The 24,892-nt window shown below is 45.8% G+C and overlaps 1 protein-coding gene across 3 annotated transcripts in view; it reads left to right on the top strand.

The window, feature by feature from the left end:
• CCNI (cyclin I) overlaps positions 1-15,134 on the top strand; it is a 581,782-nt gene extending 566,648 nt beyond the window's left edge. For all 3 annotated transcript variants that reach the window (XM_086961793.1, XM_086961794.1, XM_086961795.1), the window contains 2 exons: positions 12,892-13,122; positions 13,515-15,134. In XM_086961793.1, coding sequence (XP_086817919.1) covers positions 12,892-13,122; positions 13,515-13,967 — 684 coding nt within the window. In that variant the 3' untranslated portion in view covers positions 13,968-15,134. The remainder of the gene's footprint in view (positions 1-12,891; positions 13,123-13,514) is intronic.
• The last annotated feature ends 9,758 nt before the right edge of the window (positions 15,135-24,892 follow it).

Here is a 24,892-nt window from a genome sequence, read left to right as displayed (position 1 = left end):
AAACACTCTTGTTAGCTTCAAAGCAGAGCCTGTCAACAATAGACTCCAAAATTGATACCATAAATACTCGTATGGACAGCGTGGTGGCCAAGCTGGAGCAACATGACACTCGTATCAAAGAACAAGAAGACATGATTTCGGAACTGGAAGACGGAGCTACCTCAACTAGCAGACAGGTCACTCAAATGGACAGGCTGCTTAAAATAATAGCGGACAAGAACGATGATTTGGAAGCGAGATCCCGCCGTAATAACGTCGGTATCTTAGGCCTTGCGGAGTCCACCAACACAGGGAAAATGGAGATCTTTGTTGAGAACCTCGTAATGGAGCTGTTTGGGAAAGACTCCTTCTCCTCACACCTCATCGTCGAGAGAGCCCACAGGTCTTTGGCTGCTCTCCCTCCTCCCGGAGCCCAACCTCGTCCCATCATTGCGCGCTTTCTAAACTACAGAGACCGGGACGCGGTTCTGAGACGTTCGAGAGAACTGAGGACTGGGAACTATGGCAACACAACACCTTCCTTTTTCCCTGACTTTACCCCCTCGGTCCAAGAGGCCAGACGTAAATTTGCAGACATCAAAAAGAAACTCCAGGCGCAGGAGATCCCATACGCCATGCTGTACCCGGCAAAATTAAAAATTTCTCTTCATGGCAAGCATCACTACTTTAAAAATCCACAGCAGGTGGAAGACTTTATCAAGCAACACAGGAAAGAACAGAACAGTGAAGAGGCAGCACGTCGACGCTCCAGGTCACAATCACCAATGTCACAACAGGACTGAAATGACGTACTGTGATATTGTCCCTCGGGGTCAAACAGTCCCTGAACATTGATTATGCGGAGACTGATACCTACGTATCCTTGTGAGGTGCTTGTTCTGAATTAAATCTCACTGGTCTATAGTGTAACTGAGTGCTCGGTCACCCACCTCCGTCCCACAATAGGCGACCTGGGTAAGCCTGGTGTCTGTGGGTGTAAGTAGGGAGGTGGTTGGCAGGTTTGGTGCCCCTAGTTTCTGACCCCCAATGGGCGAACCCCTAAACACCCCATCCCTCCTTAGGGCAGGGGCATATGTAGTACTTTTTCTGGTTTTGGTTCCGTTTTGGTTCTGGGAAGGTGGGAGGGGGCTGTATACCCGGCCAGTTGGGGTTGCCGGTGTGGGTGGGAAGACACTCCGATCTAATGCTGATATTATTGTAATGTTGGTAACGCAGGTTCTGGGTGGGTCTTGTGGGGGAATAATGGGGTGGAACTGTTGTCTCTATGATATTGACTGTGCTTTGGTCCTTGATGATGAATTTACATGCTGCAAGATTCTTTGTGTTTGAATGGGTGACGTAGCAGGTGCACAACCGGCACAGCAGTTTCAGCTGGTCTCATGGAATATTCGTGGGCTGAACAACCCAAGGAAAAAGAGACAAATTCTGGGATACCTAGACAGGCAGGGCGTATCAATAGCCATGCTTCAGGAAACACACCTACTGCCAGATAGCTCTCCTCTATTTGCGTCTAGGTGGGCCTCATGCAAGGTATTCTCCTCTTACTCAAATTATGCCAGGGGGGTGACGATCTTGGTCAGACGATGGAGGCGGTTTACACCCGCTGGGACAGAGGTAGATTCAGGTGGTAGATATTGCATGGTCTGGGGAAAACTCCACTCGCATACTGTCCTCTTCGCCTGCTACTATGGCCCCAATACGGACAACACTTCCACGCTTCTTACAATGTGGGGTAAAATTCAAACATTGGGCATAGGCCATGTGATATTGGGAGGTGACTTTAATACAGCATTGGAACCGGGCCTTGACAGATCTCACCCCCAAGCCTTACACTACTCCCACACCCAACGTACGCTGTCAACTATTGTTGATGAACACTACTACATCGACGCCTGGAGGCACTTACACCCGTCCCTCAAACAGGGCACACACCATTCTGCAGTGCATTCCACATGGGCGCGTATTGATTACGTGTTCTTATCGGCGGGCCTTACATCTTGGCTAGTTAATGCCCTACACCTTGCCAGGGCATTCTCAGACCATTCACCTGTCCTACTATCACTGCTCATACCCATTGATGCCTCCCGATATTTAAGCTGGCGCCTTAACCCCGCACATCTCACGGATTCAGCCTTTAGGGCGGAACTCGAACAGGACATTCAAGACTTCTTTGAGCGTAACATGGGGTCAGTGTCGAATCACACGACGGTTTGGGAGGCCTTTAAGGTCACGGTACGGGGGTGGTGCATTGCTAAAGGAGGTGGCGTCCTCAAATCACTACGTGATGAATTGCGCAAGCTAGAAACCGAGCTCCGAGACCTAGAACAGAGCAGGCCTCACGACGCTCGAGGACATACTTCTAACGCTCTGCTTAGGGAGAAGCTGAATGAGTATGCTGAGGCGGCTGATAGGGAATGCAAGTTCCTCGGAAAACAGCATTCAGCGTGCATTTACGACGAGGGTGATAGGCCCGGTAGGGCCCTAGCCTCCGCTGTCAGATCCCCTTGATATAATAACTATGTCTCGACCTTACTAGACGAACATCAAGTTCCGCAGCGAGACCTCACAGAACAACTCCGCATCCTTACCAATCATTACTCCACACTCTATACCTCCCAAAGATCGACACCTATCAACTTGCATTTGTATCTCGATGACACCGCCATTGCGTGGCTTGGCACGTCCCAGCAGAAATTTTTACATCATATTCTCGAGGTGGACGAAATAAAAGACGCTGTCATGTCTATGAAGTTGGGCAAATCACCTGGCTTTGACGGGTTGCCAATTGACTTTTATAAGGCCTATATCCATCTACTCGCTCCAATACTGCAGCAAGTTTATTATTCGGCCCTTGAAGAAGGTACTTTGCCGGCCACTATGCGGGAAGCCCTTATAACATCTCTTTTGAAACCAGGCAAGCCTCCGGAGCACTGCGACTCCTACAGACCTCTCTCATTGCTCAATACCGATGTGAAAATATTAGCGAAAGTACTTGCGTCACGCCTTAACCTATTGATGGAGCGTCTGGTCTTGCCTGACCAAGCGGGATTTGTCCCAAATAGGGCAACGTCACATAACCTGCGCACCCATCAGGCTGTATTGCAGGACATTAATCCTCGCTGCGAAGCTGCTGCAGTTTTCCTAGACACCACAAAGGCGTTCGACTCCCTGGAATGGGATTACCTTCTGGCCCTTCTGGAACGGATGGGGATCCCCTATAGTTTTCTTGATTGGATCCGACTGCTATATTGTAATCCTCGTGTCTCAGTCCTGCTCAATGGCTCTCGGTCAGCACCCTTTGAGATCCTTAGGGGTACCCGGCAGGGATGCCCGCTCTCCCCAGTTCTCTTTGCGATAGCCATTGAGCCCTTGGCGGCTAAGCTCCGACAACATTACAATCACCACTCTCTAATATACCCGGAGCGTCAGCTGCTCGTCGCACTGTATGCTGATGACATGACCTTATATGTTCACAAACCGCAAGAAAACCTCAACCCCCTGCTGCGCGAAATCACCAAATTCGGGGCCATATCGGGGATACAAATTAACTGGTCGAAGTCTGCTCTGTTCCCCTTACGGATACGACCTTGCATTTCCCCCTGGACTACCCCCTAATATGGTAGACTGAGGAAATAAAATACTTGGGTATCACAGTGTCCAGAAACCAGGAGGCTCTCATTAGAGCTAATTATGGTACTGTCCTGGATAAATTGACCGACACCATCACTAAGTGGATCCATCTCCCACTTTCAATGGCGGGGCGCATCTCCCTGATCAAGATGGTGGTTCTCCCCAAGCTGCTATATCTTTTTACTAACATACCGTACAGTCCTGGCTCATACTTCTTCCGCGCCCTCAATTCCCAATTATCACGGCTCACATGGGGTGGCAAACAGGCCAGGATCAGTCTGAAGACATTCATGTTACCTTATCATCAAGGCGGGTTTGATGTTCCAAACTTTCAACGATATTATGACTGTGCCCAGGGCCACTTCGTTGCGTACTGGTTTCATCCTCCTCCCTTTATGGCCCACCTGGCGGTGGAAGACGGATATATGAGGCCCGTACAACCGTCGGGATAATTATACACTGCAGCGCGTGTCACAGACCGGGACCCAACCACGGTTGACTGCACGGTACAGCTTGGAAGCGCCTAGCGGATCACATGAAGGTCGAGTTTCTATGTTCACCTTGTATGCCCCTGGCGCATGACCCCAGACTACGCGTCTCCTGTGAGGAGATAGGCCGTAAAATGCTCACGAAATTGGCGATTCATACGTGGGGCGATCTATACCTCCAGGGGCAATTTCGAACATCGGCTCAATTCTTTGGGGATAACACCCCCTCAGTGATGGATGCGTTCCTTTATATTCGGCTTCGTCAAAATGTTAAGGCGGTCACTCCCAGTTTCCCTGATGAGCCTGATACTATGGCGCCCCTACATGCCCTCCTACAAACAGACACCCCGAGACATGTTGTATCCATGCTATATAAACATGCGCAGTCTGCCCCATCACCCCCACCACTAAAAGCACAATGCGATTGGGACGGCGATCTAGACACCCCGTTGTCGGACGAACAATGGGAGGAAAGCTGCTCGCACACCAATGCTATGACAGGCAATGCGCGTCTCAGACTGATTCATTTCGAATTTTTACACCGAATCTTCTAAACCCCTGCCAAACTGTTCCGCTTCGGACTTCGAGACAATGACAACTGTCTCAGATGCAAGGGCGAGGGTGCAGACTTCTTCCACCTGGCTTGGACGTGCCCTGCTGTAGCGGTGTATTGGTACGAGATATTTAAGGCATTGTCTGACATGATCGGGGTTGACATCGCTCCTTGTCCTAAGGTTGCCCTACTGGGCCAATCGGCCCCAGCGATAAAATCACATAGGAAATTTTTCGCGCTAGGCCTCCTATTAGCTAAACGCCATGTGGCATGTAGATGGGGACGGGGTCGGGCGCCTAAATTCAAGATATGGTTGAACACAATGTCTACTTGGCAGGATCAACTGCACAATTATGCTGAACTTTTACCACATAAGTCACGTCCTAAGGACCTATGGGGCCCCCTCACTGCATATCTCCTTCGTGAGCAGGGCGAGGATTCGCCAGAGGCGGGAAGTCACAGAGAAACGAGCTAAACTAACCCGTCTCCCTTACTCAGACCTGACCCAGATATCTAGTTAGCCGCGTCTAGCGTGCTCCCTCCCCCCTTATGCATCATCCCACTTATAGACCAGCCTGCATGTTAGGCCCTGGGGCGAATAACCCAAGACACTGTACTCTCCTCTGAGATTGCTGGAGACTAGACCATATATCTTACCAGCGTCAGCTACCCGGCGGATGGCTGATGAGCTGCTCGTCCTCATTACCAGATTGTTTACACACTACACTAGAATGTTATAAGTAACACAGCATCCAAGGACTTTGCACACTGTTAACCTCACAGATTGGATCATGGAATACCTCCCCCCCCCCTCCCTCCCATGTCAGCTAGAAGAGTTCATCGGGTGCTGAGTAACATCCCTGACGAGGGTCAATTTTCGACATAAAAGGTACCGCTCTATAGCTCTTCACCTCAAGGTCCTTTATACCACATACTGTGTATGGTGGTAAATCATGGGAGGGAACAGTTTATGTTGGTTTTTTGCAGTTTGTTATAAATGATAAAAGAAACCTCAAGTATATACTGCTTGCATATATCGTGTTCCCTTACTGTCGTGATAATGCACCCTTCAACAGATTATACCAACTTTACATTGCAGCCGGCCCAGCAGGGTTGTAGGCGGCATGCTGTGTAAAATCACTATTGCCTTGCCTTTTTAGAGGTAAACACACTCATGATTCTTTCATTGATAGCTGCCGGCCTGCAGCCGCAGGTTGTAGGCGCGAAGCTGTGTACTCTTTATTTTGTCACTAATAAAGGTTTAAAAAAAAACAACAACAAAAAAACAAAGGGCTGGACCAGCACAGATGTAAGCCAAAGGAGGAGAAGAACTCTCCAGAAACTGGTTCCAAACCAAAGGGTCATTATTCGAGGAGTCCCCAGGAGACATGGTAATGGAAATAGTGTGTCCAGGAAGAAGCATACTGAGAAGGGAAGGCAAGGAAGCCCTTCTAATTCCAATGTTGTGACTTTTTTTTAGTGGCACAAGGTGGGACATTACAAGAGAGATTGTCAAGAGAAGGAACTTGACACAGCCACGTCTGTGATAGCAAGGATGTACATATGGGGGAAGGTGTCCGTGAGGGACCGGTTGCGTTCAACATAGCAGCTTTGGACGTTTGGGAGTCAGACCTAGATGCTAAGAAGCACATCCATCCTTACACACTGGCATTTGTGCAGGAAGTTAGTATCAGTGGGGGGAATTACCTTCCCTGATGTATACTGAAGCCTTCCGCACTATGGTTGAGAAGAAGTACCTTAAGACTTAAGAGCTACTCCCTGTAACCAAGGGTACAGGATTGATAGCCAGTGGAGAGGGCATGGAGTACCCACTTGCCAGAGTTAAGAATGAGCTAACCATCAACTGGATAGCCACTGCCTAGGTGAGTACTGTGCATCTACAGCCACGCATTCTACAAACAAATTATGTTACTTATCCTGTAAGCATCTGTTTGTTGCATGTAGTGCTGTAGATTCACATGTGAGAGAGGGAAACTTGAGGCCCTTTCGAGCTCCCTTGAGGGTGTGGCCACGTTCAACTGTTGTCTGAAGAACCGTCTCAATCAGGCACTGGTAAAGAAGGAACAATAAGGTGAAATGACGACTTTTCAAGTTGGAGTAGCACGTTTATTTTCACACACACATGTATATCAATAAGGCATATTGCTAAAGAACACTCTTTAAGAAAGCCTGGCTTCACTCTGCCAGAAAATATGCAAGATATCAATTGTTTCTATAATGCTGCAAAGTGAACAGAAGTGACTATCTACTAAAATATAACTTCCAGTGTAAAATGGAGGCTTTAAGGAGGCATTAAATCCTGTTCAAGAAAATACTTTGTCCACACACAACTTTCCTGAAGAGAAACATCATTGCAGGTTTAAGTATTCTAGCAAGAATAAAATATCAGAGGCTAAGATTAAAAGGCACAATTGAATTTTTAGCTGGATTACACAGAGTACATTTCTAGCAGGCTTAGTGCCTTAAAGCACCTGTCTAGGGAGAAGAACCCTAGAGGATCTAATACTAAAATGACACCTTATAATGCAAGGAATTGGGTATGGATGAAATAGCACTTGTCAAGTTAAGATAATTAAGAAGATTGAAATGCTATCTTATTCAGGAAGGCATCACCTGGTAGAGTAGGTTTTGGCAGTCCCAAATCAGATAGTCGGTCGACCAGAGAACCACCCAAAAAGTCAGCTTGGAGAGTTCTGAATTCAAATTTGACGGTTGGGTCTGATATACCTAAAAATGCGGAACCAGGGTCCTATGATGACGCCCTTGCTTACGCACTTTCGGTGCAGGTGGTTTAACCGCATGTGTCCCAGGACATCGGAAAGATGGCCTAACAGCATGTGTCCTAGGACATTGGAAAGGGTTAGGTGTCCCCATGGTTGGTTGACCATGCTTGACCGCAGAACATAAACAAAGAACGTTTTGTCCTGTACATATCTCTAAAAATATATGTGAGAGCGGAACTTATGACAGGTACTGCTATTGCGAGAGGTTGCGGCTTTTACTTCGTGCAAGCTATGTTTCAAAATAATATTTCAGCAATATTTCAAGATGTACCAACTTGTACCAGCTAGTCTGGCCTAGGTGTGTGTGTGGGTTGGTCTGATACTGTGGAAAGTTACTGTACTTTGTGATGGCTCAATCTACCTCGCTGTTTTCAGTGCAACAGAAATGCATGTTTAACATTATTGTGGGCCTAGCGCATTTTGTTAGCCTAAGGCATGTCTTTTTGGCTTTTGCCTTGGGACTATAACCCCAGGATTCAGGGAATTTGTGGGATTTCATTTGCTGATCATGCATAGCAAAAATTGAGGGTTTTAAGCATATTTTCCGGTTTTCTCTGGTATTGCCATATGTGACATTTTCGCCATCAAGGCAGATAAGAAGTGCTCTTTTTGGTGATCAGATGGTAGAGCGTGAATTTAACCCTTCATAACATGTCCCACCCTCCTCTCTGGAAGTCAGTTGCAATTTTTAGTTTCATAGATAGATATATTATGCAGTGGCGGTCGCCACTGAGTAGTTATAGTTAGTTCGGCTTTTCCATAGGAAATGTGTTTTTTGTGATGCTAATAACTTTGGCACAGTTTGACAAATCTCTTCGAAACGTTTAAAAAAGCTGCTACTTCTTGACTAGTTTGTGCATGGAAAGTTTCAGGGTGATTTGTCTAGCGGGGGCAGAGAAAAAGGGGTCGCAACACACAAAATCCCCATCCATTTTCCATAGACTTCTTTAGACCTGGCTACAGCAAAAACTGCGTAACAGATTTGCACCTTATGTCATTTGAGATGTCATCTGTGATGTGAAAATGATATCACGAAACATGTTAGGAGTGATGTAATATGTGAGGTCATGATCAGTGCATGGCAGGGGCGCAAGTTATAGTTAGCTCTGCTAACTTTAACTGGTAAATTTCAGTTTTTTTGTATTTTTTTTTAAACGTTAATGTGACTGACCTATTTACCTAAATATAACATTACCTTAGCCTTTCTGTGTTTTATCTCAGTAGTCTTATTTATTTTTTCAGGCTCTGCATGGACTGAAATACCATGTACAGAAGTTATGTTTGGACTGTAGGAATCTTTTTTAAATATTGATTTCCAACTGCCTTTACTGCAGATTGCTTCTTAAAGGCCCTTCCTGTAAATTGCTTCCTAGTGGCAATTCCTCCAGATTACTTATTGTTAGAACTGGGGGTCTCTAGTTGGCAGAGGTAGGTACCTTTGGCCAAGTAGGGAGCCTTCCTTCTAGTCAGGGTAAGGGGGCTACACTCCTAAATAACCCCTGCTCACTCCCTTGGTAGCTTGGTACGAGCAGGTAGACTTATCTCAGAGGCAGTGTGTAAAGCATTTGTGAACACATACAGTAATACAGTGAAAACACTACAGATGGACACCACACAGATTTTATAAAAATAAGTAATCTTTAAATAGACTTAATGCAAGACCCAAATGACAAACATCCACAATTCTGTAATCCAAAATAGATTTTAAAATGGTAGAAGTAGCTTAGTTTAAAGTTGATGGTAAATGCAACACGTTACTCACAAAGTACCTTAAATGCGTAACGCAAAACAAACAAAAGGGTCGCAGGGAGAGTGATGCGCCGGTTCCTTGCTTCGGGGAAAGCAATGCTTCTGTTCCTCAGTGCTTGTGCAAAGTAGGCGATGTGTCTGTTCCTTACCAGAGAGGTGGTGATGCGTCGATCTTACTGTGTTCCAGTTACGATGTGACAAGATGCGTTGCGACGATCTGGTGCGATACGAGGAGATGGCGCCCTTGATGTGATGCGACAAAGTGAAGGCGATGCGTGCACGGCCGTGCGGCGAACTCTGTAACTTCTGAGCCGCGGCAGGCCCTGCGACAGGCTTCTCCGGTGATGCGACGACGACCCTTGCGGTGGTGGCACGCTTCTTCGGTGATGCGACACCAAACAGCTGCGACAGAGATGCGCTTTGCCGGTAATGCAGCGGCGACCTTTGCGGCGGCGTCACGCTTCTCTTATGATGTGACGGCAACAGCTGCGATGGCGTCACGCTTCTCGTTGAGTCGCGCTTCCAGCTCCCAACAATACGCAGGCATCTGCGGACAGAATCTCCAGCAAGGGAATTCAGGGTGGAGCTGGTGGTGAAGTCTTGTATCCCTGAAACTTCAGCAGGGGGCAAGTACAGTTCAAGCCCTTGGAGATTCTTCAAGATGATGAAAGTTCAATAAAAGGTCTTTCCCCTTTCCTTGGCAATTAAGTAACCACTGCATCCCAATCCCTTGATTTCTTCTCCTTGGCAAAGGTCCGTCTTGATTTCCAGAAGTGATCTAAAGTCTTGGGGTCTGGGCCCCAATTTTTATACAAGTAAATCCTTTGTCCTCTGAAGGCAGAGTGTGCCTGTTCCTAGTTAAAACCAGTACTGTGCAGCTTGCTGGCAGGAGGTGGAAACAGCATTGTTGAAAGCAGACCTGGCCCAGGTAGCTGAAAGCAAATCTCCTCCCCATCTCTATTCTATGAGGGCTCAGGGGAGTGAAAGGAAATCTCCACCCCCCCACTTCTCTATTCAGCCAAGGCCCTATTCAGCCCAGCCCTGACTCATCAGACTGCTGGCGCTTAAGCCCTCCTGTCACTCACAAACCAGACATGCAATACACAACCTAGCAGAGGCAGGCTAGATGGTTAGGTGAGAAAGTACCTACTTTCCAAAAGGGTATTTTCAAACACAGAATGTAAAAATCCCCCTCACTAAAAGGTGTATTTTAACATTCTGAATTCAGGCATACAAAATTCGTTTTTCCACCATGTCCCCTGGGTCAGTTAGGATTATAAGATGTTATAATCAAACTGCCCATTCTGGCCTATGGGGACAGGAAGCCTTGCAATAGTGAAAAATGACATTTGCTGTAATTGACTACCAGGACATGCCACGCACAACAGGGCATTTCCTACCTTTTACTTACAATGCATCCTGCCCTCGGGCCTACCTTAGGGGTGGCTAACTTGTAGAAAGAGGAAGGTTTAGGAACTGGTAAGAGGGTGCACTTACCAAGTCGACATGGCAGTACTAAACTGCACACAGGCTCTGCAATGGAAGGCCTGAGACACATTTTACCAGCTGCTTCTGTGAGTGGCACAATCAGTGCTGCAAGCCCACTAACAGCATTTAATCTACAGGCCCTGGGCACACATGGTGCACTGTACTAGGGTCTGACAAGTAAATCAAACAAGCCAATCATGGAGTCACTAATCCATTACAATACTTAACAATAGGGAGCACTTGCACAGAATAGCAGTGGCACAGTGCCCAAAGCATCTAAAACCAGCAAAACATATAAAAACAGAGGAGACAACAGAATAAAACCGAAGCGAGACTCACCCCAATGGTACCAGGACTAACAGTCTAACACTTATTATAACACCTTCTGAAAATTGCTTGATTTTAGCATTTTCTGGAGCTTGCTTGCTAGCAGTCAGGGCTCCTGTGAGAGAACTTTACAGACTTGCAATAATATGAGACTATCTTAGCAGGAGTGTTATTGAGGATAAGATTCCCAAGTTTTCTGGTTTGATGACAAATTGAAAGACAATTTTGCCAGTATTTCCAACCCTTCTTTACAATGCATCTAAATATAAAGCCATTGTTATGGTGGAGCTTCAATGCAGATTTTAAAATGCAATAGAACCACCCTTATTTCCTTTTTATTTCTTACATCAGTGTTTGTCCTTATTGCAGCAATATATCGACTCAAAAGCAGCCAATCACTGTCTCCATCAATCTTCCTCAGAGCATGTGTTACTGAAGGGGTGTTTGTTTGAACAATCAGACTTCAGATATGAGCATGATCACCCAACTGCTCATTTTGTAGGGTATATGCAATAGATCCGAAGGTAATACACGATTTCCTTTTCTAAAATAATGAAGAACATTTATAAAAAATGAATGGGTAGAAACAATCTAAATCATGAACTGTCTACATCGTAAACATTCACTTGGGGGATCATGAATTGCAGAATTATTCCTAAAATCTTTAACAGTAGTGTGTGTGTCTGTGTGTGTGTCTGTGTGTGTGTGTGTGTGTGTATCTGTGTCTGTTTGTGTCTGTGTGTCTGTTTGGGCGCACAAGCACTCATGCACCCAGGCCACATTCATCAAGAATGTTTGCATCAATAGTTACAGTTAGACATGTTACAAATAGGGCAGTAGTTTTTTCCCACGATGCCTTTAGCTGTTGGCAAAAGCACCTGAGTTTGTTTTGGCCCTGCCGTCCCTAACATAGATGCTGAATTAGTGTGAAAAGGTGCCCTAAACTAAAGTAATAAACCAAGAGTAGGGCAGTGTACCTCATGTTAGCTGGTAGTTATGGCGAATGTTGAGCAGGTACCACTAAGAAGTTGTTGTCACTGGACTTTAAAAGTGTAGATTTCCTTGCAGTGTTTATGCCTGTCGTGGTTTAGTAAAAACGTGTGAATATAATGTATATTTCAAGAAACATTCATTTGTATTTGTTAGTATGAAAAAACTGACTGCCCACATTTACTTCTAAGGCAACACTGCTTGTGAGGGGTGGGAAATCCAAAGTATTCCAGATGTTGTGGTTGCAGTTGCTTTTTCTAGTTTGGTTTGTAGTGTTAATTTACATGCTGTAAATAATTCTGTTAGTGGTTGAGTTTGGAATGTTACCTTGTTTTTATCAATTTGTAAAATTGTCGGTGTCAACTATAGGAATGTATCAAATGATTAATTATGACATCTGTTATACCTATTGATATCCACAGTGCCCTACACCTTAATGCAAACTTCAGATTGTATTTTCCTCCCATCAAGTGCAATGCCATGGTCCGTGTCATTCAGGCACATAGGACCTACTGCCGGTCAAAACTAAGAAACCAGCTTGTAAGTTTCCGGCCACCCTAAATCAGCAGTGCAAGATTTTCGGTATAGACCAGTGGATTTTTGTGGTCTCTGTCGTGGTCTTGGCATGATTCCCAGGGCTTACTGAGACCTTGCTTCATCATAATTTGCCATTCAGCTTGACGTCGTAGCAAGAAGTAGGACACTGTTTGTAGGCCCACACACACATGTAGGCTATTGCTTGGCTTGCCAGGACTTGAATTTCTCATCCAAATGTCAGTAATATGTAGTTACTCACTTAAGTAAACACACTGCCTCTAAAAGCTGTACTTGCAACTTTTTCCTAATTGTCTTTTATTTCCAGTTCCATGCGGTTGCCCTGAGCGTCAATTCTCAGCTGATAGCTGGCTTGCCAATGATGAACCCATCCCAACATGTGGCAGTTCTCACCACCCAACTGTTGCAATGCATGGCCTGCTCCCAACTTCTGCAGTTCAAGGGTTCCATGTTGGCACTGGCTATAATCAGCCTGGAAGTTGAAAAACTCCGTCCTGATTGGCTTGCTCTCACTCTCGAGTTGCTGCAGAAAGTGAAGGTAACAGCGTTTGCCCATTTCACTCATGCCATCTTACACTTCTTTGTCACTCTTGCATAGTGCAGAAACTCTATTCAGCACCTCAGGTTGCCACAATGATGTTTTACAACGAGATCAAAAATCTGATTGTAGGTCTTTGAAACTATGCCTTACATTGCATCCACTTGTTTGCATATTCTTTCTAAGCACGTTGTTAGTATTGTGGATACCAGCCGCAAGCACACACAAAATACATCTGTGTGTCCTAAATGTTTTACAATCTACCTTAAAAGTAATTCTTTCTCAATGGTAATTTCTCCCAAAAAGGATTAATACAACTAGGATCTTTTAATGAGAATACGTAATTGTGTTAACCTTCATTTGTTTTTCTGTATCCTTTCTTTTATATCCAGATGGACAGTTCACAGCTGATCCATTGTCGAGAGCTTGTGGCACTACATCTTTCCAACCTGAAGGCTTGCCTGCCTCCCAATGCTGTATACATCTATGATCCCCTTAAGCAAACCCTGGTCACCTGCAATAGAGGAGTGTTTAGATGCCACCCCTCCTCTATTTCAGGACCCAGAGTACCCAAAGACAACCGACCAGAAGTGCCAGTCAACGGTCCAGCACTCTTCCGACGCCTGCCAGACCCTGCTGGATGTAAACAAAATTCTGCTAAGCGCAAAGTTGAAGAAATGGAAGTGGACGACTTCTACGATGGAATCAAACGACTCTACAATGAAGACATCACTGCTGAGATTGGGGGAATGGAAGGTGTAGCTGCAGGGTGTGGTACTGTCTTATCAAGGCAAGAGGGCAGTGTTTCCCCATGTCCACCTTTGCAGACTGTCTCAGTCATGTAGCCACAAAGTAACCAGCAGACCCATTGTAGAAGACTTTTTTTTCTCTCCACTTTACAACATCCAATATCAGGCAGAATTTTTGAAGGGCATACCTTGCCCAGGCTAAAAAAGGGAGCAATCTATTTTCCATGTTTTCTTGTGCTTCTAATTATAGTTCAACTATTACCTAAGCACCTAATAAAAAAGTTTTAAAAAACAATTATAAAAGAACATATGTATAAAAAAAATGGACAAAAGACCCAAAAACCAAATAACAAAAAAAGTAGCGAATTGTTTTACTTTCTGGTCCCCTGTCCGTTCCAGTGTTTTTTCGCCAGTGTGTGTAATGTAACCTTTCTCCCAGAGTTCACATTTACCACGCATCCAAACAATTTAGCTTAATTGTCATTCAACCCCGTTTCCCTGTACGTACTCTCCTCTTTCTGTGTATTGTGCATGAAGAGTACTCTTATCTGTCACTACAAAATATTCATAGACAAAAAAATTACTTTGGTGTACAAAGTTGTTTGTTATAATATTTTAAGGGATTTTAAATGATTTGCAAAATATTCTGGCCAAGTGTCTGACATGTTAGTGGACTGCACTGGTTAGACATGTAATTAGGTTTGATGTTTACTGCCTACATTTTTCAAGTTTCTCTTGCGAGTAGCTCAGTTGTGTTCATTTACCATTTCAAAGGTTGATCACTCAATTGTAATGTTTTCAACACTAAAGTTAAGAAAGTTGGTATGCTAATCTTACACTACTTTTGCCAAGTACGAAATATGGTTGCAGAAAATTACCTTTTCTTTTTATATTCTTAATTGGCAAAGCGTTAACATCAATTAATAGTCCATACTTTGAAACAAATGTTTGACTTTAAGCAGGTGAAAATGTATTTCTTTAACGTCTTATTTGTTATAGCACAAAGTTCAACTGTTGCAACTTGTTCAACTGTTGCAAACGGTTGTATTACCCTTTAATTTTAACATGTGGCAATCCCCTTTGTTGCTTCCTTCTAACCAAATGGAACTTTTAAAGCTTGTACTAAATTTAAATGCACATTTCTTTTTCCTGCATTGCCTTATCCTCCTCCTTGATCGCTCCCGGCAGTCTGTGGAAGGTACTGCTGTCAAATCCATTGTACCCATGAATGCTCTTCTGGTAGCAATAAAAAGTTGTCCTTGCTCTCTGGTTCTGTAGTATGATTTTTTAAGCCAAGATGACAGTGTGATAGTAATAAATGTGGCAGGAAATATAGTTTATTTGAAATAGGTATAGATCATTGATGGTTATAAATAGAAATGATAATAAAACACAGCAGATATTTACCATTCATTTAACGTAAACGGAATATAATTTTTGTATCTGAAAGAAACACGTAGTGATAGATTCCTTACCTTAGAATTACCCCCAGGCATCAGACTGGATCCGGAAAGTTTTTCGTCCGCAGTACCCCTGCCCGTCGGTAGGTGTCGACGTGCGGCTCCGCATGCGTAGTTGGCGTCAGGATGACGTCGCCGGAGCTACTTAGACGTGCGCTGATGTCAGTTCTTTCTTTTTCCACACCAGCAAGCGCAGTTCCGGGAAGAGCAAGTACCCCCAATCACTTTTTGACTGAGTTTTTTTAGGCTTTTTACCTCATCTTTTCGAGCCGATCGACTCCGGGTGTCGTTGGGATGCCCGAGTTCAAGAACTGTGGAGACTGTTACCGCATGATGTCGGTGACAGACCCACACCGCGTGTATCTCTACTGCCTGGGGCGCGACCACAACCCCAAGCCGTGCCCCGACTGCTGGGCCATGGCGCGAAAACTTTGCGGGAGCTGTCCCAAAAGTTGCTTGAAGTCCGGCAGTCTGGTCCGTGCCACTTGAGGTCCCGGTCCCGTGGGAGGTCGATAAGCCGCTTGCGGAGTCGTCGCCGTCATTCTTCTGGATCGAAGTCTTCGCACTCTGGGTCAGGTAAGTTGAAGCATTCCAAGAAGAAGTCAAAGAAGCATCGTCACTCTTCGGGCCGTCTGGCCCCGCCGGTGCGCCTGCGGGCTCAACTGGGTTCCTGCTTTGCCATCTTCGGCGGCCCCGGCGCTGCAGGCCCCCCAAGGATCCGGGATCGAATCCCGATCGACGCCAGTTGACCTAGTGACACCTCCACCGGCGCTGATCTCCCCGGCACGGCTTCAGACGTCGCCCTCTCCTCGGGACGACGTCGTTCCCAGGATCAGCCCGGACACTGCCGGATCGACGTCGCCAGACGCCGATACCGACGCCGATGGGCCCTTTTGTGCCCTATGTCCCTCCTCCATATTTTGAGCCTGTTCCACAGACTTCAGAGGACTGGGAGGGGTCTGAGGACCCTCTAGCACAGGACTGTGCTTATGATCGGGACTGGGCAGAGGATTTGGGGGAGGCCAGTGGTCTTGACACCTCACCTACCTTGTCATGCTGTCTCCTCCCACCGTGGCTAAGAAGGATGGATCCAGTTACGCAGTGGTGTTGCGTAGGGTGGCCGAGGCTCTCCACCTAGAACTCCCTACGGTGGTCGTCAGGACTAACCTCCTGACATAAGTGGTCCAACCGGCGGCTACCTCTTCGGAGCCATTGCTGCCCTTTAATGAAGCACTGTCTGCCGTTGTTTTGGGCACCTGGTCCAGGCCCAACACAGGGGCTCCTGTGGATAGGACCGTGGCCCAACGCCATCGCCCGGCTCTGGGCGACTCCCCTCTTCCTAACTCAACACCCCACCCCAGAGAGCTTGTTTGTCCAAGCCTCTACATCCCAGAGCACGTTCCCTACCGCACCACCAGATAGGAAATCCAAGAAGCTGGATCAGTTTGATAAGAAACTGTTTTCATCTGCCAGCTTAGGGCTGTGGTCGGTGAACACTGCATGCCTCTTGGGCCGTCATACCCACTCTCTGTGGGACACAGTTGCGCAGGTACTGCCTAACTGCCCGGAGGAGGCCCGGGTAGTTCTTTCACAGGCGATTGCGGCCGGGAGAGACGCAGCAAAGTTAACCATACGTTGGCGGCTGGACACCGCCGACTCACTGGGCAGGTCGATTTCCACGACGGTATCGCTTCGGCTCCATGCCTGGTTGAGGACAACTAGCTTTTCAGGGGATGTCCAGAACACTCTGATGGACATGCCCTTTGATGGCATTCGTCTTTTTGGCCATAAGGCAAATAGTGCCTTGGAGCGCTTCAAGTGCTCCCGGGCTACGGCCAAGTCCTTGGGCCTGGTGGCCGCGCGCTCTCCTCCTCCTTCTGCTTTTCGTTCCTTTCGTGGCCACGGAAGGGGCGTCTCACAGCGTTCGCAGAGCCACAGACCACATCAACAACCTCAGCGTGGTCGTGGACGTGGGAACCGCTGAGGCAGTAGAGGGGGCCAGTAGGCGGGTCAGTCCACTTCCACCACCGCAGCATCCACATCGAAGCCTTCCTAGTCCGACCTTTCAGGCCCATCAGATGCTAGTGGGTGGACGAATACGCCATCATCACCACCAGTGGCACAACATCACTTCGGACAAGTGGGTGCTGCAAATTGTCCGAAGGGGCTACTTCCTCCCCTTCAAGACAACCCCTCCATCCATGCCACCTCAGTACCACCGCATGTCAGGGGATCACTTGGTGCTTCTCCACCAGGAAGTTGCGGCTCTCTTGGCCAAGGGGGGCCATTGAGCCCGTTCCGATGCCAGAAATAGGTTGTGGTTGTTATCCCCACTACTTTCTGGTTCCAAAGACAAGGGCCTGCATCCTATCTTAGACCTTTGGAACGTCAATCGCTTCCTCCGGAAGGAGAAGTTCAAGGTGCTCACACTTGGTCAGTTCTTGACTGCCCTAGACCCGCAAGACTAGATGGTGGCGTTGGACTTGCAGGACGCCTATTTTCATATTCCCGTCCTGCCTGCCCACAGGCGCTACCTGCGATTCATGGTAGGCCACAAGCATTTTCAGTTCACTGTGCTCCCCTTTGGCCTTACCAGCGGCCCTCAGGTGTTCACGAAAGTGATGGCGGTGGTCGCAGCTCATCTGCGCAGATCCGGTGTTTCAGTCTTCCTCTATATCAACGACTGGCTGTTGAAGGCGGGCTCGCCCCAGGCATTTGTCTCCCACCCCTAGACTACGGCCGACCGCCTGCATTTGCTGGGGTTCTCCATCAACATTCCAAAGTTGCACCTGATTCCCTCACAGAAGTTCCTTTTCATCTGAGAGGATCTGGACTCGGCGCAGTTTCAGGTTTATCCTCCAGAGCAGCGATTCTGGGACATTCGAGCTATGATTCAGTTTTTTTAGCCTCTGTCCTGGGTTTCGGTCAGGATGACCCGTCGACTACTGAGTCTGATAGCCTCCTGCATCCTGCTGGTGGATCATACCAGATGGCATATGCAGGCTCTGCAGTGGGACCTGAAGTTCCAGTGGGCACAGCATCAGGGCAACCTGTCTGATCACGTCCAGATCTCAGAGGGCACTGCACGGCAATTGCAGTGGTGGCTTACGAATCACGATTGGGTCAAACGCAGATCCCTCTCCCTTCCCCAACCTGAACATACAGTTGTGACAGACTCGTCCCTTCTGGGATGGAGTAGCCTTATGGGGGAGGCAGAGATCAGAGGCCTCTGGTCTCTGGCGGAGTCCAAGCTCCACATCAACCTTCTGGAGCTTTGGGCGATCTGACTTGCACTGAAGGCATTCCTTCCATCTGTAATGGGGAGAGTAGTGCAGGTGTTCACCGACAACTCCACTGCCATGTGGTACTGCAACAAACAGGGCGGAGTGGGGTTGTGGACCCTTTGCCAAGAGGCTCTGCGCCTCTGGACTTGGCTGGAGCATCAGGGCGTGTCCCTGGTGGTTCAACACCTGGCAGGTTCTCCGAACGCCAGGGCGGACAAACTCAGCCGTCGGTGCATGATGGGTCACAAATGGCGTCAGAGCAAGGTCTCTTTCAGCAATGGGGAGAGCCTTGGTTAGATCCATTCACCACCGAAGAAAACGCGAAACGTCATCACTTCTGCGCATTAGAATTTCCAAGACGACACTCGCTCGGCGACACTTTTCGTTGCGAGTGGAGTTGCAGTTGCAGTCTGTTGTACGCCTTTCCGCCTATACCACTTCTGCCCAGAGTGCTGAAGAAGATCAGGTGCGATCGGGCCCAAGTTATTCTTGTGGCTCCGGACTGGGCTCGAAGAGTATGGTATCCCGAGCTACTCAGTATGAGCATCGATCCCCCGATCCGTCTGCCTCTTCGGGAGGATCTTCTGTCCCAGCAGCAGGGGACGGTCCTCCCCCGAACCTGTCCAGTCTCCGCCTCCTTGCTTGGAGATTGAGCGGCGGCAGTTGACGTCTGTAATGTTATCTTGCCCGCCAGGCGTCCCTCCACTAAGACGGTATACGCCTGCAGGTAGAATAAGTTTGTGGCATGGTGCACAGCAAAGGCTGTGGATCCCCTTTCTGCCCCTCTTTCAGAGGTTCTTCTTTTTCTTCTCTCTTTGGCCCAGCAGGGCTCTTCTCTGGGCACTATTAAGGCTTTCTCTCGGCCATTTCTGCCTTTTTAAGGCTCCCTGATCAGCCTTCCCTTTTCAAGTCCTCTGTGGTAAATAGATTCTTGAAAGGCATCACGCACATGATTCCTCCTGTTCCTTTCGTGATGCCTCTGTGGGATTTGAATGTACTTATTATTTTTCTGAAGCATGCTCCTTTTGAGCAACTTCACAATTGCCCTCTTCGTCTCCTCACTCTAGAGACTGCTTTCCTGGTTGCCATCACCTCTGCCAGACGGGTGATTGAATTCCAGGCTCTCTCTTCTAAGCCTCCTTTTCTCTCTGTCCATCCGGACAAAGTTGTTCTAAGGACTCGTCCTTCTTTTCTGCCATAGGTTGTCACTGTCTTTCACATCGGGCAGACCATCACTTTGCCCACCTTCTTTCCGCCTCCGCATCCCTCAAAAGAGGAAGAGAGGCTCCACCGTCTGGACCCAAAACATGCACTCTCTTTCCATCTGAACCGCACACAACAGTTCCGAGTGGATGACTAGCTCTTCGTTGACTATGTGGGGGCCAAGAAAGGTCGGGCTGTGCACAAGCGGACCATCTTTCGGTGGGTCGTTCTGTGCAAAAAGGCTTGTTACTCCTTGCCTAAAAAGGAGCCTCCGGTGGGGTTGCGCGCCAACTCTACCAGGGCGACGGCAGCCAATATGGCTCTGGGATGGGGAGTTCACTTGCATGACATCTGTCAGGCAGCCACGTGGGCCTCGCTGCACACGTTTATCAAGCACTACTGCCTGGACAGCCAAGTTCGGAGAGACTGCTTGTTTGTCTGTTCTGTTCTCCAGGACTTTCTGGTGTGATTTTGGGTCGCAGACCCACCACCGTGGTTGGTATTGCTGGGGCATCTATTCTAAGGTAAGGAATCTATCACTACGTGTTTCTTTCAGATGCACAAGTTACTTCCCTACAGTAACAATATATCTGTAAGAAACATTAGTAGTGATAGATTCCTTACCGCCCCCACCCATCCACCCTGTTCTGCAAACTGATTTCTAGGGTTAAGGTCATCCCTTTCAGGGCCCTAGTTTCATGGCACCAGTGGTCAGTTTCGTGCATGGCTTTGCGTTCCTGGCGCGGAAAGTAATGTACAGAAAAAACGATGCACGCGGAGCTGCACGACGACGCCTACCGACGCGCAGGGGTACTGCTGACGAAAAACATTGCGGATCCAGTCTGACGCCTGGGGGTCATTCTAAGGTAAGGAATCGATCACTACTAATGTTACCGAAGGTAAGTAACTTGTGCTTCTGGAGCAGGGCTCGAACAATGCACTCACCCACTCTCATTGTTTAGCAAGATGTATTCAGTACAAGCTATTTTTAGGGACTACTCGCTCTGGGAAGTTGAAAATCCTCTTTCAGTCATAGAACAGAAAGTAAATGTAGGAAGACAAACTGACGTTTGACTTGTCTCTGAAAGCTGAGCAAATGTGACAAAAGATTTAAAGTCATCTTTATTGCTCACAAAGTGATAGAGCAAAAAACTTGCCTGTAAATCTTGTTATCTTGTCCCATTTGCTGGCTTTCAGAGATAGAGGTCAAAAGTCAGTTTCTGCCTACATTTACTTTTTCTTCTGTGACTTAAGTTAGAGGATTTTGTAAAGTGAACTGTGTGACAATTGGACTGTGCATATCATGTTAAATCAAAGGCTGTAAGACATCAAGCTTATTTCTAACACTGAAATAGCTAAGTGAACTGCTCAAGCATTTCAAATATATTTCAGTAGTTATGAAGACCCATTTTTGTAATTATGTGATGAAAAAATATCTTTAGAAGATCAAAACAAATTACAACACTTTACTTGGTGATCTGCAATTTTTTCAATTTTTTGCTGAAACCCAATATCCAAACATTGTTTATGCGCTATTATCAGTAAAACTACATGCTAATCAGAATGTTGTGTTGCCATTTCATGGAAAATATGCTATCTGTAAACAGTGCACTACCACATCATGCTTTGGTAATATATTTATGAAAAGTGAGTTTTTAAACATGAACTGGGAATTATTACTGCTCCTGCCCAGATGACAGTGATATTAGTAAACTAAGAGGAAAGCCAGGGATCATGTGTACCCTCTATATGGACTTGATTCTTGTTATACATGGAGCTATCATTTAGTCTAGTAAATGAGTTTTTTTGTACAGTAGAAATAATGAACTTGATTATTGAAGGTGCTCTCTTGTGTGATAATAAAGAAAAAGGCGGCTTCGTAAGACAAAATATTTGCCTAGCATCAAACAATTTGAGACCTGTTGAAAGGTCAAGTACATTACAGTGCAGGTCTAGTAATATTTTTGATATTTCGAGCCCTGAGGGGATGTTTCTAATACAAATAATACTACTAGATCTCTTCCAATTAAAAATCAAAGTCCACTTCCATTATCACTTGTTTAATTATCTTACACCTGATTACAAGGTAGTTATCTCAAAGTCAGTGGCAGACATGGACTCCCTATAACATTATATGAAGCGCTGCGTGCCCATCTATTCTGACTGACTTGAAGGTGGATAAAGGGTTCCATTGGATGCTATTATTGGCAGGTAAATGATTGACCTTTTGACTGAAAGGTGAGGGATTGTATATCATACTTCATTAGCACCAGATCTCTCGGAAGCAGTACATTTTGGTGGATGACTGTTGAGAATGGAAGTTACTAGCAAACCTGGGTGGTCCGTTATCACAGTGATCACAGTTCAAATTGCAGAAAACCTGTTACAGGAAAGGACAAAAGATTAGTAATTACTCTCTTATAGTGTTCTCATACTTAAATCAGGACTTCCAACTTAGAACATGCCTAAAAGCCAACAGATCATAACATATAAAGTACCCTTTATTCAACACTTGTTCGGTGTCCAGACCAGCAAGGTGTGAATGAAAGCCCCTTTGAGCAATAATTATCTGGGTTTTAAGAAACACAAAGTCCACTCCTCCGCTCTGTCATCTCCTTCCCTCTGTGCAGAGATCAGCACACATCCATGGGCTTTAAAACACCAAGTTCGTCCCCTGACAGCAAGGGAAATAGATGCAGTTGTATAACTCCCCAGTTTTTGTAGTCCCAAATATCATTTTTCACTTTTGTTCACATGTTTTGTCTGAGAGGGGTAGGTTATTTCAGCCCTACTGTTGACTTCCTCCAATGGTACAAATCTGTCTTGTAGTGTTGGTAGTATAGGTCTCTGAACTCTACACATAAATCACTCTTAGCGCAGTGTCACTTGAAACAATCACTTGAACATGGATCTTACTTTGCTATCATTTGGGAAATGTACTAAATTGTTTTCATAAATATAACAAGTCGTTTAAGAAAAATATAGAAAACATAATGAACATCATAAATAATAGAACTCAAGTGTTCTCATCAGCTAATCGGTTAAAATAATAATGTTCAATATAAATTCGGGGAAATTGACTGAACCTCTTATAATTCAAAACAATTAAACTATCCCTCTCCAGAATTCTTTATTCGGTTAATCCATTATCTTTGGGTCTAGTTGCAGTTGATGGGACACCGTTGCCATTTAAAAAATTGGGTATTTTGTCATTCTGTTTCAGAACCTGGGGATCTAAAGAAAAGCCTTACTCCTTTTAACAGGAAGTTGCCTAGACTGCTCAAAGCCTAATTCACCTCGAAACAGATACACCCTGGTCATTATGAGCATAGTGAGTCCTGTAAAAGAACACTTTTTGTACCTCCTCCAACAGACTTTCCTACAGACAATCAATGGCGGTTAATCCAGTCTTTCCAGTAGTGAGTCACCAGGAGTTTTGTGATATGTACCTTATAATGGGCCGTTATGGGGACTAACTTATGCATGAAGCAGCACTGTTTGAATCGGATTTTACCTTGATCCATTGAGGTATGCCGTGGTGTAGATGCAGTTTAAGCTAGCCATTCCATCTCTTAGCAAAAAGAAGGTTTGGATCCTATTCTTTCCCTCTGGAATATGCCATAGTACTCCATATTTTTGCATTGACGTAGTTAATATGGCTGCAGAGTTTTTTTAATGTGTCTCTGCTGGTGGACTTTGGTATTGTGGTCTTTTCCTAGGATGTAAGGAATTTGACCGCTCATATTCTAGTGGACTGAATAGCTAGTATATGTATGAGGGGGCTTCTGTTAAAACAAGATTGCCATCTAGTCCAGGCTGATACTGGTTCATGTAAAGAATGACCTTGGCCTTGGTTTTTGTTGCCTAAAAACCTGTTGCTGTTCTACTCTTCCTCAGCTTCCCATCTCAACCAACTCTTTTATATAGTGTTTCTGAAATTCCTTTCTGGCATCACTAAATTTCAAGACCTAAATGATGGAATATTTCTATCAGTATCCTGGAACAGTAGGCAATATTCAGTGCGGTGATAGGCAATATCTTTTGTCTTTATCCTTTCACAGTGGAAAACAGTGCAGCATGGTAGTTATCAGAGTAGTGGTATGACTGCAGGTTTTATATCAACAGGCTGGTGTGGATTCACTGCCACCAGTTACGGATATTGTCATTTTACCTGTGAAGATGGGCTTACTCAAATGAAGCCAGGTACTGGGAATTGACAGCATACGGATTCACTCATGAGTGTCACATTTGCAGTGAGGTAGTTTTCCAAGACTAGTGTACCTCATAAATAAACCTTATTCCTTTAGTTGAGTAATTAGGGTGCTCTCCATGCATTTTGGGTTAATAGAGGGTACTGTTGTTAAAGATTCATTCTTGATCACCTGTAGAAAAGCAGAGCATTCAGGAAGATCCTGAACGGTCAATTTAGCCCATCCAGTTACTTTAATTGGAAAATATGAAAGGCAAACTGTTAAACACTTATAAATGTATTCAGTATATCCATAGATTATACTGAGGCGTGAAAGTTACCGAGTGAAATGTCTTCCTCTTTAGTGCAAAACACTTACATATCATCACAAACAAGGTGACTTATACCAACTTTCCTAAGCACAGCCTTGTGCAAGTTGGATGGATCATTGTTACATGTCCCACTTCTCATGTTATGTTATGTTATGTTAATTGTTTATTTATTCAGCACACGTATGCCCATGGGCTTCATGGCGCTATTGAACAGTGGGTTTGAATACATAACACAGCAAGGCATTTTCGGCATACTTTTTGCAAATATTGCGAGTTGCATTGCATTGATTCAGATGGTCTTTTTATTAGACTTACACAATCAGTTTTTCCAAGGCTTCTGGCTGGTCTGAAGCCTTTGTACGGTACTGTTCTGAATTCTTTATAATCTTCTCATGAGTCTGGAGAAAATGGACCGGCTTTACTCAAAAATGCAAGCTACTTGTTCATAGAGCATGCATGTAGAGGCAGCATACTCGAGGTATGGCTAGAGTGAAAGCAGTTGGTCTCTTGAATTTTTTCACAACTACATATTATTTGTCATGACGGGTAAATT

Source organism: Lissotriton vulgaris, chromosome 3_1 (genome assembly GCF_964263255.1).
Source record: "Lissotriton vulgaris chromosome 3_1, aLisVul1.2, whole genome shotgun sequence".
Taxonomy (NCBI): Eukaryota; Metazoa; Chordata; class Amphibia; order Caudata; family Salamandridae; genus Lissotriton; species Lissotriton vulgaris.
This window is presented reverse-complemented; position numbering and strand designations above follow the sequence as displayed.